This window comes from Choristoneura fumiferana, chromosome 13, assembly GCF_025370935.1.
Source record: "Choristoneura fumiferana chromosome 13, NRCan_CFum_1, whole genome shotgun sequence".
In the NCBI taxonomy this organism is placed as follows: domain Eukaryota; kingdom Metazoa; phylum Arthropoda; class Insecta; order Lepidoptera; family Tortricidae; genus Choristoneura; species Choristoneura fumiferana.
Window position 1 is genome coordinate 19,565,562 of NC_133484.1, and position 15,417 is coordinate 19,580,978.

General features: G+C 40.8%; 2 protein-coding genes across 2 annotated transcripts; one reads left to right on the forward strand and one right to left on the reverse strand.

Moving 5' to 3' along the window:
* Positions 1 to 1,699: 1,699 nt before the first annotated feature.
* LOC141434266 (iodotyrosine deiodinase-like) lies at positions 1,700 to 6,445 on the forward strand (the record flags this gene model as incomplete). Its single annotated transcript, XM_074096658.1, is given in 3 exon segments — positions 1,700 to 1,921; positions 3,721 to 4,037; positions 4,413 to 6,445. Coding segments are annotated over 3 exon segments (722 nt in total), but the record flags the coding sequence as incomplete, so codon positions are not given.
* Positions 6,446 to 8,446: 2,001 nt separating this feature from the next.
* Positions 8,447 to 15,129, reverse strand: LOC141434537 (uncharacterized). The gene is made up of 6 exons (XM_074096958.1): positions 14,964 to 15,129; positions 13,998 to 14,150; positions 12,733 to 12,840; positions 10,740 to 10,784; positions 9,418 to 9,532; positions 8,447 to 8,602 (listed from the first exon to the last, which is right to left on the reverse strand). The coding sequence occupies exons 2-6, from the start codon at positions 14,126 to 14,128 to the stop codon at positions 8,447 to 8,449; spliced, it is 555 nt and encodes a 184-aa protein (XP_073953059.1). The 5' UTR covers positions 14,129 to 14,150; positions 14,964 to 15,129.
* Between the last annotated feature and the right edge of the window lie 288 nt (positions 15,130 to 15,417).

Below are 15,417 nucleotides of genomic sequence, written 5' to 3' on the forward strand. Positions count from 1 at the left end.
GACATCAAAATCGCAGTTGTAGTAAAAAATAACGGCCAAGCGCGAATCGCGTACCGAGGGTTCCGAACAAATTCGTAGGAGTTGTTGTCGTGGTGTAGGTATAGTGTTAGGGGAGCCCCTCTCCTAAACAAAATGCACGCAGTCTGGGGCCATTTTAGTTGGTTACTGACATAGGCAGACATCCAAAATATTTTTTTTAATACAGATAGTATGACGGACAGACAGACGAAAAACAAAGTGATCCTATAAAGGTACCGCTTTTTTTGCTTTGGCATAACTTTTTTTACAGAATAAATAATTCAATAAGTTTACACTTAGTTTCATAACATCAATACCATCATAGAATTGATAATAGTAAAAGTCTGGTTTTAATAATTAAGAGAATTATAAAACCATTTCTTTATAAGTTAGATAAGGAAAAACACGTACCTAACAAATAAAGCTTAAGTATATTGTGAAAATCGGCGTAATTGTTATTTTTTAGGTAGGAATTTTCACAAAAATGGTAAAGCTGTCACTGGTCAGCTGTGCGTCATTTCTGTTGCTATTTTGTTTGTATGTTTGTCCGTCTTTCACATCGAAATGGAGCGACGGATCGACGTGATTTTTGGCATAGAGATAGGTAGTTTATGGGCCAGAGAGTGACATAGGCTACTTTTTATCCCGGAAATATGCACAGTTCCCGGGGGAACGCGTGATAACCGAATTCCACGCAGGCGAAAGTGAGTAATAATATAAATGCGAAAGTGTGTATGTTTGTATGTTTGCGTGTTTGTTTGTTTTTCCAACTTTCACACGAAAGTTGTCAAAGTATGTGTTAGGTTGGCCCAGACATAGTAGAGATAGTTCTACTTTTAATCCCGGGAATCCCGAAGCCGCGGGCAAAAGCTAGTATCTGAAATAATTCTGAATTGAATTTGTATAGTTTCATAAAAGGATGATACGCCTAGCCAAAAAAAATAGCAATACAGAAGTTTTGCTGCACCAGAGACTTGCTATTAGGTACTCATTTGTCTTGTTCCCGGTACATCTATTTTACATAACCATCACTGAAAACGGTCAAATGTATATGTAACTAGTTACTGTAAATAAGGGTTCCGGAAAATTACATACATGTTCTTTCCGTGGACCCAGGCGAAAGTTCATTTACTTTGGAATAAGGTATAGTTTATAATCCAAATAATACCTAGGCACATATATAGGTACATGTATATGATCAATAAGAAAACCGTGGACCCTTCATTTACTTTGGATAATACGGCCCATATAATAAATATCTACCTTGTAGATTAACATATATAGGTACATATGATCAATAGAAAACCCAATATTTGAAACGTACCTATGTAAGATGGTTATGTACGGTCGAACTAATTGAATCGTGACCCAGGGTGGAACCTTTTAATAATCAATTTCACTATGATTCAGAGATGTCAACATGACATTAGTAGCACAAAGGTTCATCCCTGGATCATAATTCAATTTGTTCGACTGTACACTCGTACCAACTGAATCGTGACAGAAAATGTCATAATGACATCGCATTGCTTGACAGGGTAATTTATTATGACACTTACTGTGAGAACGTTCTACGGTGGGTTAGGAATCAAATGGTTCGACTGAACCTAAGAGGAAGAAGAAAAATTATTTTTATTCTCAAGCCTTTCCTCTGTCCTCACCAATTAACTTTTAATTCCAGAACGCGACTTCCCCGATGACAGCGATGGCGATCCGATCCTGACGTCAGCCATCCCAGAAGACACCCCCCACATCCCCTACAAGCCACTCCGAAGGTCTGACGATGAAGTGCTCCAGCGCTCCAGGGAGTACTACGAGCTGATGGCCAAGAGACGCACCGTGAGGATGTTCAGTCCAGAGCCGATACCAGATGAGGTGTTAGATAACATCATAATGACTGCTGGTAAGCATGAGGTTACGTAAATACCAAGATGTTAGCCGTATTTGAGATCAGTCAAGTGCAAGTTGGACTAACATGCAGCCTCTGGTCCTCAAGAGGGGTAATGGATTGCATTCCAACTGCATCGCAGTGGGCGGAAATATACGCCAACTGCACGCCGATAGCAAATGAAACGTATGTGAGAGCGACAGTGATGGTTACGCCGTAAACCCTTCATGGTTGAATACAATAAAAGCAAAATTCAATTTAGGTTGTATAGATTTTTAATAATACTCACGTCTACCTCTACTGGCCAAAAACATGCACATTTCACGATCCCTGGCATCCACAAATTCTCCGCGCCCCAAATCAGCATTCCTTTCTATGACGTCATCATGTTTCACATCAAAATTGTGGGGAAACAAACCCTTCCTCACCGTCCAAACCAATTTCGCAGCATCTACGTAATTTTTGTTCAAATTGCAAAGTGTCCCATTGGAATATAAGCCGCAACCACTAGTAGGAAAAACTCTAGGTCCTTCGGGAGATAATGCAAAGAATTGTTTTTTGGGTGTTTTTGATGCTAAGTATCTCAAGGAATAGTCCCAACCAAAGTCGTTGAAATAGCAGAAGTGCTTGCTATGCTTCTTGATGAAGTTCCAGAATGTTCTGTTGATGCAAAAGCCAGCGTTGGTGAAATTAGACCATCCCCAAGTGCTGACAACTATTTTGGCTTTTCGCTGAGGATAATTATCTAGCTTAGGCCGGTGAGCTCCCATAGCCAAAATCACGCAATCAGGACAATACACGGGTCGAAGATGCTCCATCATTTTAGCCATAAAGATGAAATCACTAGCTACATACAGTTCTGTCTCCAAAAAGTACATAAAACCGTTGTAACGCTTAACAACCTCAAGATCATCGAAGACTTTGTTCATGATCCACCACCAGAACAACTTCTTCTGTGCCAGAAATTTGTTTCGTCGAATTTTCGTATTTTCACCATTCATCCAAGCATCCCAAGTTTGAGAATCTTTACCAGGGTATATGTTAGGATGCAGTTGTATGCTGTACGGGTAGAATATTTGCATCACCTTTGCGAATGTTATGTTTCTTATCACATGATTGATTCTATCGTCGTAATAGTCATGGCAGAAGATAATGAGAGATCTGGTGATTCCAATAACACGCCTTATTGAGTCTAGAAGCACAGCTAAATACTTTATATCTTTGTGCACTTGTATAACTACAACAGAGTTTTCAGCTTTAAAAGATTTGAATTTTTTATTATTATTGATGTGTTGATTTTCGTTGATTTCTTGTATTAACTTCTTCATTGTTTGTATTTTTTCTTTGTTTTTGGCATTATTTTTAAGCTTGTCGTAAACAAATTGGTCAGCCGTTGTATCATCTTCGGGATCATCGTTTTGAAAATATTTTTTCCGCCATTCAGACGCTTTATGACTGCTGTAGATATTAATCCATGCGTACAAAATTACGGTTGAAGAAATCAAAGCTATTAAAATAACTATTTTTGTCTTGTGCCTCGCACAAAACATGACGACTATTGATTTGTATCAAATAACAATAAATTAGCTCAATACTCACAATTCATCATTAATAATTTTGGGTTTAATACAAAACCATTATTAAATAGATAATTTAATCGCTTATAAACGTTAAAATTTCAAAATAACAACAATGAAAAAAATACTTTGACATACTTCTACAACAGTCAAATTTGACACAAAGAAATAGCTTACATTTTAAAAGTTTAAGTAGCCAAAAAAACCTTTATCGAAAACTAAACTTTTCAATTCCAGGAACTGCCCCATCTGGAGCCCACACTGAACCTTGGACCTTCGTAGTTGTCCAGGACCCGAAGGTCAAAGAAGCCATCAGAGCTATCGTGGAAGAAGAGGAAGACTTAAATTACAGGAAGAGGATGTCCAGACAATGGGTGGCGGACTTAAGACCCTTTGGCACCCAGCCTCCAAAGCCGTATATAACGGATGCTCCAGCTATACTTCTGGTCTTCCGGCAGACTCATTCGTGGAAGGCAGATAATAAGAAAAGAATGCATTACTATAGTGAGGTCAGCGTCGCTATTGCTGCTGGAATACTGCTGGCAGCAATTCAGGTGAGTTTATCGGCTCCTCAAATGTATGCAGAAATTGCGTGTGGGCAAAAAAAATCAAACAAGCCTATATATATATCTATCAAGTCTATATATGTTATTGATGTGTTATGTCCTGGGACTACATTTTCGGAGTAGTACAACTTTGAGATCTTTAAACAACGAGCCTATCAGTCTCTCAAAGAGCTGGCAACGCACTTGTGTAAACTCCACTTAACTTGTGATAACTTGGTCCATAACTCTCGTGTTAAAGGTATCCATGGGCAGCGGTGATTGCTTCCCACCATGTGACCCTCATGCTCATTTTCCCCCTCTTACATAAAAACAATAGTCCACAAGTCTGAATAGGACGCTATAACCCTTTTCTTATCATTCCAGTACTGTGGCCTGGTAGCCCTGACATCCACCCCCCTCAACTGCAACTCCAAGCTGCGGGACCTCCTGGCGCGCCCGCTAAACGAGCGTCTGGAACTGCTGCTGCCGATCGGCAGACCGCACCAGGACACCACAGTTCCTGACCTCCACAGGAAAACCTTGGACGAAATCATGGTCAAAATCTGATGAATACTCGAGTCATCATCATCATACCAGCCGTAGGACGGTACGTACCCGTGGTCCAACTAATTTTTCCAATCCATAAATATTATATTTTAATACAAAAATAGGTAGGTTTGGTTAGTTTGGTAACTTCAGTTGCCCGAAGGGCAAAATACCCAGAAAGAGGAGCTCCGCCCTTGGGCGGAACTCCGTCGAAAAGCAGTTGGACAAACTATAGTTGGACCACGGGTACGTCACGCCGTAGGACATCCACTGTTGGACGTAGGCCTCCCCTACCTCCAGTTGCTTCTGTTAGAAGCGGCCTGCATCCACCGCGAACCCGCAGCTTAATCAGGGCGTCCATCTCGTTGGAAGACGTCCTACGCTGCGCTTGCCGTTCCGAGGTCTTGATGGGATGGATCTTGACTCAAACGGTCGGATTTAGTCAAACGTCAATGGTGCTAAAGGTTTTCATTGGGAGGTCCTCTGTTTAGTCTGATATAGATTTTAAGAACAATGATAGTTCATCCTAGCAATACTTTGTGAGGAGAGCTAATTATTAACCTCTTCACCGCCCCGGTCATCTAAACGTGACAGCCAATGGAATGACTCACACGCCACGGTCGTCGGTCATCTATAATACATGACATGACCAACAATCAGCTCGGAATTAATCGCTGGTTTTCTGTGGCGTACAGAGTACGTCACTTCATTTGTTTTGTGGCGGTGAAGAGGTTAAATTTAGATACTTGGGTCACTCACGTATTGATAGCCGAGACATGCTCGTATGTTACGAACGATTTCCGTTTGAGCTCTCCTTGACAAGGAACCACGGTTTGGTTCGAAACATACTCGGGTATTCTCAGTACCTCGGCTACTTATACTCAGTGATCTATATTATAGCTCATTCAAAATAAGAAATGGGTCAAGTGCGAATGGACTTGGTAGGATAAGACTTCCTACAGTCATTAATATCTGCCACATCACATCGGAACATACTGGCCCTAGAAATAAAGTTGTATGCACACTGCTGTGTCAGATATTGGTGACTGTACCACGGTACGGTCGCCATCGTGAGCATTTTTAATAACATAATGTAATTAATTTGTACATAAATAACTTTATGATTTTGTAATATAACAATAACTCTCACCAATAAGTTATTTGACAACTCCTGAATTTGTTACTATTATTAACCTTTAAATTTATAAAAAAATATCGGTTAACAATTTAATATATGGCGCATTTTTGAAAATCTACATATCTATATCTCTTTCTAAAGTGCTTTTCTCCATGCAGTAGATTTTTATTCTACTGCGGCATGGTACGTCACGTGCCAGTTTTTTTCCTTATTTTTTAAAATTAGTCGATTTTGAGGTACGAGTTTTTTTTTAAAGCAGTGACGATATGTCAAATACCGCATAAAGGAATTCGTGTGCAATAAAGGATTTCATTTATTAAGGTGTTCAAAAAATCTGAACTCGCTCTACTCTTTCAAAATTTTATTGACAATACGTGTCGTATTCAAGTGTTTATGAACATTGAACACCTAGACAGCTCAGATAATTATTATGATGACTGTACATTTCCCTTCCCTTAAGCCGAGTTTAGACTTGCAAGAAAAATCGTGCAAGTTGCACTAAATACATTGCGAGGCCGTAAAGCCAACGAGTTTGTAGTGGTCAATCGAGCGCTGCAATGAATTGCAACTTGCGCGATTTTTCTTGCAAGTCTAAACTCGGCTTTACCCGCCGTCCCCTTCTTTGGTCAGATTGACTTACGATTTGGCAGGTTAGAATAGATCACCGGTGACTGGCGATAACAAAAATCAACAGTTGTCGGCAAAAAAAAAGTTAAAAGTATATTAAAAATTGTTTTAAAAAAGAGTTGCTCAACAAAAACTTATTAAAATAAGAAATTGCTCAATTTGTACTTAGGCATAATAGGGAATTGATAGCAAGTACAGTTGAGGAAACTGAATAACGTACCACAGTGGAACTTTTGTGCTATTTAACTTATGTCATGTTGACATCCCAAACATTTGCCAATGAAATCAAAGCGTGATTATGAAAAGGTTCCACCGTTCCACCAACGATTCAGTTTCCTCGACAGTATGGTCGACCAAGAAAGTGCTTTACCAATTTTAATTACAGTTCCTACCTACTTCAGAAATTAAACAACAAGGCTGATTGTCATATTGATTTGTGAGTGAAAATAGGCATTGACGTTTTAAGCGCTACAAATCAAATTAAACGAATTTCTTGGTCGACTATACCTATCGAAATAAATGTGACCCACTATGTAAAACCTTTTCGTAGAAAGTCATAGTGACATTGCATTGCTTGACAAGGGAATTGTCACGTCACCTACTGTGAGAAGAGAACGTTCTACGGGCCTAGTGGATCAGGAATCAGATGGTTCGACTGTACATGAGTAAAAAATAAACTTAAGTTTTTTTATAAAATGAGTTTTGTTTTTGCCTGCTTTCCCCAATTAATTAAAACGCATGAGTAAGTAATAAATGTAAAGCGGCAATTACACTGCGTCGTTCACCTAATGCGGTCGCCCAATTTGTTTCAAACTAGGTACTTCGGCGGACGACTGTCGCCTTTACAAGTCTGTCCGTCTACTGCGGCGGCGATAATAAGGCGGTGGCAGCTGTCGCTCGCCGAATGCAGCCGACTACCGTGTTCTTTAGGCACTTGTCCCACCGCCGACGATGAGCGAGTAGCGAGCAGAGCGAGTAACTAGAAACGAGTGGGCGAGCAGTGAAAAGCTAGTGTTCGAGCACGACGGGCGATTACTCGCTCCACTCGCTCGAGCCGGGCGGCCGCCAAGCTAACAGCGCTGAGCGAGTATCGCTGAGCTAGTTTTATAGCTCAGCGAGTTTTATAGCTCTTGTCGCTGCGACAAAGATGTAAAGAGAGTTCTCGCCGGCAGTGTGAACCGCCAGCGATCAACTTATTAATAATATATGTCTCTTTTACTCACACAGGAACTTATATCTTTTGTTCGTTTCTTGAGCGAGAAAATAGTCGATAGCCAATCGTTTCCTCGCCGGCGGTGAGACAACTGCCTTACACTTTTGCGGTCGCCGCATGTAGCATGCGGCGAACGACTCAGTGTAATTGCCGCTTAAAAGTTTATGCGAGTCTGTTATTCATTCGCACTTAAATGGCCGGTCGGATTTGGATGAGATTTGGTGCCTAGATACCTAGGAAGGATTATTCGCAGTAGTTCCTTTAGTTCCCTTCCTTTCATACTAATAATTCTTTTCTATACTGCCAAAGGAAACACTGCGGTTTTTTTCGCACTAGTTCCTTCACAAACTACCTTTATTTTTTCGCCCTTGTACCTTTGCAAGAACTTTTGTGCCTTCATCTTTTGTAAATAGAGCGAAAAAAAAACGCAATAGTTCCTGAGTGCGAAGGAACAGCCAAGGAACTACCGCGAATAATCCTTCGGCAAGACAAAGGCCCCAGGAAGTTCTTGAATTCTATCGACAGCTTAAGCGCTTCAAGCGTAAAACTTTGCAAAATAGTTAGCACCTTCTAGGTTTTTAAACCAAGAACTCCCCGTAATAATATTTAAAGACCTAAAGAGTGCCTATAAGTTATCGACTCTAAATCGAATCAGGCAATGTTGGAGCCAGAGGGCAAAGTTGAAGCAGTTTACGGTACATTATTACGTACAAAAAGTACATTTGTTTTGTGCATTTTGCTCCGAAGCGATTTTCCTCACTTACTTTCATAATAAAGCCAAATAAATTTCAACTATTTATTAAAACGAACAAATCAAAAAAGTAAACATTAATAGAAACGACACTACAATTTTTTTGCGTTCACCCACACGTCACAATACACCGCGCCGGCGGGCTAGCAGCGGCGGCGGCGGCGGCGGCGCGTCCTGCGGCGCCTGCGGCGTCGGCGGCAGCTGCGGCGGCGGCGGCGGCGGCTGCGGCTGCGTCGGCGGCGGCGACAGCCGCTGCGGCGGCGGCGCCGGCGACGGCTCCTCCTCCTTCTACGTCGCCGCTAAGAAAGAATTTCCTTACATTCAGTACAAATAAAAAACCGGCCCAAAGAGCGTGTCGGACACGCCCAGGATAGTTCCGTAGCCATTACGAAAAAAATCAAGTGATATTTTTCTAAGGATTTCGTATTGTGTACGGAATCTTCCAATTTTGTTCTGAAGCAATCTTAGCCGCTATAAATTTCCTTGTAAATTTGATTATAGTTACTATCATTCTGATTTTTTTTAATTTTTCCACCCAACAGTTTAGATTTTAGAGGGGGGAAGAACGATTTTAATGAAAATGTGCACTTAAAGTTGAATATTTCGCAAACAGATCACTGAACCCCCCAAAAGACCTATTCAACGATACTCCACACTAGGGTTAGCCGAAAAAAAATCACCCCCACTACGTCTATGGGAGGTGGTACTTACCGAAAAAAAATTTTTTTTTTTTATTTTATCACTGTCGGTGTGACTGATATGTATGTTCATGCCAAATTACAGCTTTGTAGTACTAACGGTCTCTGAGCTTAGCCGCGGACGGACAGACAGACGGACACAGACATGGCAAAACAATAAGGGTTCCTAGTTGACTACGGAACCCTAAAAACGACTACATAAATTGACTATTTCGAATTCTTATCAAAGTTACTACTGTGCAAAATTGATTGTCAAAACGTATTGTGCTGAAAAATGTTTAGCTCAAAATTTGTTTTCAATTTTAATTATTGGTTCTTTACTTTTCATAACCTAACCTAACCAGCTTTTTTTGTGTCGGGGGTTAAAGGTTCCAATGTGGGCCACGGCGCAGTTGGTTAAACAAAAGGCAGCTTACCCCGCACGAGCGTCGGCGGCGGCGGCGCCGCCTGCGCCGGCCGCACCGGTCTTGCGGGTCTCCAGACATGGAGCGCGAGCTGGAGTGCGCTCCCCGGTGTCCGCATTCCCTGCGCCTGCACACACAACCACTCGTATACTAGCTGCTCGCTCAGCAATACACTTTCCAAACGTAACCTTTATCAAAATCTACACTCCCTAAACCACAGAACAGATAAGTACAGAAATCAATCACATATTGTATGTACTTCACTTTTCATACCTACGCTCGGCGGTCGCTCTACGCTTGTCAACTATGGCTTATGCACAACAAAACTATCGTGGTATTATAGTGGCATTCGTATCTAGTTGTTTGATTTATTGTTGAGAATGAAACGGGCAGAATGGAAATATAAATTAATAATAAGTAACTAAAATATTTTAATTTTAATGTTGTTATATTACAAATTTGTCACAGAAAATATCTTGCGACGGTTTCGACATTGGCTAAATGCACGATTATTGAGTATATTTAAAGTGTAATAAATTCGCATTCTCAATTGTGACATGGCTCGACTGGTGGTCTATATTGGTGTTACTTCGAATTCGCACAATGTATGTAGATTGATTTCTGTACCTGGTATTGGTAGGTATCTGTTTTGTTCCTAAACGGTCGAATAAATTGAATGAAATGAAACGGAAATTAAAGTGAAATTGATTATTAAAAGGTTTCACCCTGGTACAGTCAAACGTCTTAAATAAGTGATCACTTTTGTACCTTGTCACTTCAACGTCATGTTTGAAAAGCCATACGAAATTGTGTAACGACTGAAAGCGACAAGGTACAGAAATGATCACAAAAGCAGCTTATATCGAATACAAACCTGTCAAAGGATATTTTTAAAGCTAGTAGTATTTTCAATAATTACAATGAATATTGTAACTTATTACTAAAACAATAAGGTTGAATTTCCGAATCAATGCATGTGGTCGCTACGCTAAATCGCCTCTACCTTATTATGGGTGAATCTTCTCTGTGATATGAGCATCACCGGTGGAACCAAAAGCTCATTTTTAGGGTACCTATTTGTTTTGGGATTTTTCTGGTTATATACAAGGCTGTTAATGCTATTTTGTAGAGGATACTCTAGGATACTCTAGTTGGTCGTTAGTCGAGATGAGGTAGTATGGAGTTCCTTATAGAACACTCAACAGCTGAGGCAGCTTGAGGTGTTACGATGCGGTGCCGAGCGATTGCATGTGTGACCTTACGGGCTTAAATCCAAACCAGGTTTAATCAGCTAGGTCTGATGTTGAAGGCTTAAAAAACATTGTGATACGTACGCTCGTCTCATCACGCGCCCGCCTTCTGGATTTTCCTGTTGTTCACTGGAACACACGTTTAACATCCCACTGAATACAAATAACGAGTAATAAATGATGGAGTTCTGAGGTAGCAAACAAATAATAACCTAACCATAAAAATTTCATTTTTAATACAAGCTTTTTTTGCTGACTGTACTTTTTGTTGACTGTACTTGCATTGTCACCCAAACTACATTTGCATACCAAAGTGCAAATCGATGATATTACCCGTTGAAGAGTTGAAACTAAATAAAAGCTTGTAAAAATCAACCGAATTGATAACTTGATGTCAGAAAACAATGTTGCTATTTCCCATTTAGATATTTTTCACTTACGTATTTTGAAATTTAAACATGAGGTCAGCATTTAAAGAAACCCCTTTGTAATAAAGTTATTTGTATTTGGAATAAAAAGCGATCAGGACGGTCATACTGAACAACTTTTCCCATGGGACCAATACGAGAATCGGGGTAAAAAAACAGCTATTTCATAGAAAACCTCAGCACCTCACTAGCCTCAATGAAGAAACCAGAATTTCTTTCCCGATTTTCGTACTGGTCCCATGGGAAAAGTTATTCAGTATGACCGTCTTTAACGCTTCTTGTTATTCCTGATCACCGATTAAAAATCACCATGTATTTAGGCACTTCAGGAATAATTATTTTTTAAATAAAAATAAGACTAATATTTATGGGACCATGGCAATTTGAAATTTAGTTAAGTTAGTCAATAAAGGTCACAGCTCAATAAGCCAAACCCGCACCCGCCCTGCACCGCCTCGCCTCAAGCGGCTAGTATTCTTTATACGGAATTGTAAGGGCATGCCCTCATTACTCAACTCTGTAGCGTCACCAAATCGCCGTATTATTCGCAGTAGTTCCTTTGGCAATACAGAACAGGATAATTATTAATATCAAAAGAAAGGAACTAAAGGAACTACTGTGTGTAATCGGCCTCGTTCGCGATGACAATGTGTCTATGCACGCACGCTCGCACGCTTGTCTCCCCACTCACCCTTCACATAGTACACAACTGGTAAATACGTGAACCACGTGAGGACCTGTCGACAATGAGTGAACGCCGAACGACGAGGCGGTCGGGCGCCGGGTGGCTTTAATGAGCTGTGACCTTTAGGCATTATGCAATTCAGTTGGCATGAACCCAAAGCACATAATACAGCAGCTTTTTCACTCAAGCTTTGAAGAGCCCTAGGTTGTACGAGTATCTGACCATAACTATAGTGCAATCAATATCAATATGCAATCAATAGCTATATCCGTAACTTTATTCAATAAATTATCAAATTCAAATAATTTATTCAGTAAATAGGCCGCATAGGGCACTTTTACACGTCATTTTTTAAACTACCAGTGCTTTCAGAAAGACCATCATTGCCAAGAAGAATGCGCCGCAAGAAACTTGGCAGAAAGTCATTTATACAAAATAAAATACTTAAAAACTACAGTATACAAGTAAAGAAAAAAATACAAAAAAATAATACAGGGATGTATGGGGTCCCTTAGTTACAAAACTAAACACTAACTATATCTACGTTCAGTGGAAGTGTAGAATGCTTCCACCGTCATAAATAAAATAATAATAATAATAATTTAATTCTGAAAATTTCTGGTGAAGTAACCATTAAGCTTTTGGATTCCGAAGGCAAGCTCACGTCTGCCGCCCCCAAAGTTAGCTCACAAGCACTCATGTCATGCTCTAAAAGCAGAGCGGTACCGAGGACATGGTATTGCTTCCGTTCCCATAAGCTCTATGGGATCGTCTTGGGAACTTTGACGTCGCGAGCCCGTGACTAGAAATTAAACTAAAAATATACAAGTCTAAAATCCATAAGCTTAACAATATACAGCCTTAAATATAGCAAGGGGATGTAGAAAGCCCCTGAGTTAATAATAAAATTCCTAATCTAAATAATTCAGAGATGTATAGTATAGATGTATCATCATCAACTCACGCGTCTGTAGTATCACCTTCCTTGGCGTCCCCTTGCTTACGGGAGGCGGACTTGTTGCGCTCGTGGTGGTGGTCAGAATGACGCTTGGCTGCAGCGGCCCTTCGTTGTCTGAAATGTCCACAAATCTTTAATCATTAACCGTATTTTCTCGCACTCTCATAACCAGGATTTATCACTGACCGGGATGAGTAGACTACTCGTGACCATGCCATGGCCACTGCAATGTTGAAACGCAGTGCCGGATTAACCCATAAGCAAATTATGAAATTGCTTAGGGCATCACATCTTGAGAGACACCATAAACGGCACCAAAAAAATTGCTAGCTCATAGAAGGTAAGGCTGTTTGAAAATCAGCGCGTTTTAAATTGACTATAGAGCGTTGACGTTCTGGATCATAACACTGCCTGCTTGCTACGTAATGATCTATTTTGTTGTAATAAATACGTCAATTTTTCTAAAGATCGATGCTAGTTTACTTATGAATGGGGGTACAGGCGTGGATTGCTTAGGACATCAAAGTAGTCTTAATCCGGGACTGTTGAAACCTCTAGCTAATTATTACTCGTTGATAGGTAAGATAAGTTACGGTAGTTCGAGCAGTTAAATCACGAAAGTTCGAAACATTAAAAACGATATTAAATAATATAGTCTAATTTAGTTCAGCTGGTGTCGAAATTTGCGCTTACCTCGTTGACTCATTCATACCGCTAATCAAAGTAATTATCACTCTAAGGCATTACCTTGAAGAGCGCAATGAATACCATAAGCGTAGCATATTTGACCATATTTCTTTAAAAGCATATGACTCCGACAATGTTTCAAACTACCCTTAAATCTAAGAGGCTTATAAGCATACAGAAGATCACCGGGAAGCTATCACCGGTCTAAAGGTTACAGCTCATTACAGCCACCCGGCACCCGACCAGCACCGCCTCGCCTCGAGCGGTAAGTATTGTTCATTTGGATTTGTGGGTATGCGCTCACTACATTAACTCCGTAGCGCCACCGGATCGCCTCACTCGCAAGTCTTCGCGAGTTTGCCACGCGCAGACAGCGAGTAGACCACTCGGTGATAGCCCGCTGCTCGCCGCCTTAGTGTCTACCTACTAGGGCACTCGTGGACCACGCGAGGTCCACTCGCTGTCAACGCGGCGTCCACCCGTGGACCACCTGCCGACAACGAGTGGACGCCGAAAGTCAAGGCGGTGCTGGTCGGATGCTGGGTGGCTCTAATGATGTCACAAATAAAACAAATGGTACTGACTGGAGTTTGACATAGTTGTGAAGGCGTGTGGTGTAGCGAGGTAGCTCGGTGTCGCTGCGCCTCTTCATGAAAGCGACGAGGTCATCGTTGAGCTTCTTCTTCTCGCACTCTTTCTCGTCATTCCCCATCATGCTGCAGACACCGCGAGATCAGCTGCAATTTAAACGTATCATCGTCATCATCATCATCATCCCATACGTCCCATTGCTTGGCACTAGCCTCTCTAAATGAGAGGACTCGGGCCGTAGTTCACACACACCATTGAAATACTTCGCAGCTTTGTGCAGGTTTCGTCGCTATGTTTTCCTTAACTGTAAAGCTCCTGGTAAATTCCAAATGTAATTTCGCACATGAATTTCGAAAAACTCAGAGGTGCGAGCCCAGGTTTGAACCCACGACCCTCGGCTTGAGGGGCCATAGGTCAAACCGTAGATAACGGTAAACGTCATGACTAAAAACTCAAAACTCAAGGGTCGAATGAGAAATTAGTGATCCGCAGAAGAATCAAAGTCACTGACGTAGACTTATATTATCAAACTTGTGTGGCAGTGAGCGGGACACTACATTGTGGAGGAGCAAATCAAGATGCGCTTTATTTTAAACAAATAATATCATCGATAGGTATATCAGTCTCACAACTATCTTACGGCTGGCAGTTAAAACCAAGATTTGTCGCATACCACAAACGCACATTATGCCCTCAAATACCAGCAAATTTGACAGCGGGCGCTGGACAATCAAGAAAACGTATGCGTCGCCGGCAGTGAATGTGATAACCGTGATAAGGTCCACATACAAATCTTCGGTTTATCTCTGTCCATGATGCTGGTAGCTAAGTTGAAAAAAGCATATTAAAGGTAATATTGGTCTACATCAGGTAGCAAATCTGTCTAAACAACTCATAAAACTGCTCAAGTTTTAGGCAAAGAAATACCAACAAAATATTTAAAACACAGAATATCATACCGCTTTTTAAGCACTGGCCGCCGGCATTGGTGTAAAGTATTTACAAACTTTCAATCAAACAAAAACTAAAAACGTATAAAACACAAAATAAAATTTCATCGGCACGTGCAGGTCATGTTGAATACGAATTTCTTTGTTTCGCGTTTTTCATTTTAAGAAGCACGTGTCAGAATGTGAGGAGAATTTGAATATTCGGCCAGTGATTAACGAGTAAAGAGTTTTCTACAAACATTAGCAGCGTTCAAACTTATTGAACCCGGACGATGAAAGGAAGAGGGTGAATTCACGACCCTCTATGGAAGCCTGTCTTTAATAAACAGGGCAAGTAAAATGTATGAAATATTATGTACCTGTCTTTCAGATTATCCGATCCGATATCGGATCATATTTCATACATTTTACTTGCCCCGATATCGTATTCGGCGTCCAATACCGATATCGGATCGGATAATCT

Coding starts and splice junctions, on each gene's coding strand:
- LOC141434537 (XM_074096958.1), bottom strand. CDS start 14,128: ATGATGGGGAATGACGAGAAAGAGTGCGAGAAGAAGAAGCTCAACGAT. Junction 12,841..13,997: donor CACAACTATGTCAAACTCCA/GTCAGTACCATT, acceptor TGGACATTTCAG/ACAACGAAGGGCCGCTGCAG. Junction 10,785..12,732: donor GAAGGTGATACTACAGACGC/GTGAGTTGATGA, acceptor CGTGTGTTCCAG/TGAACAACAGGAAAATCCAG.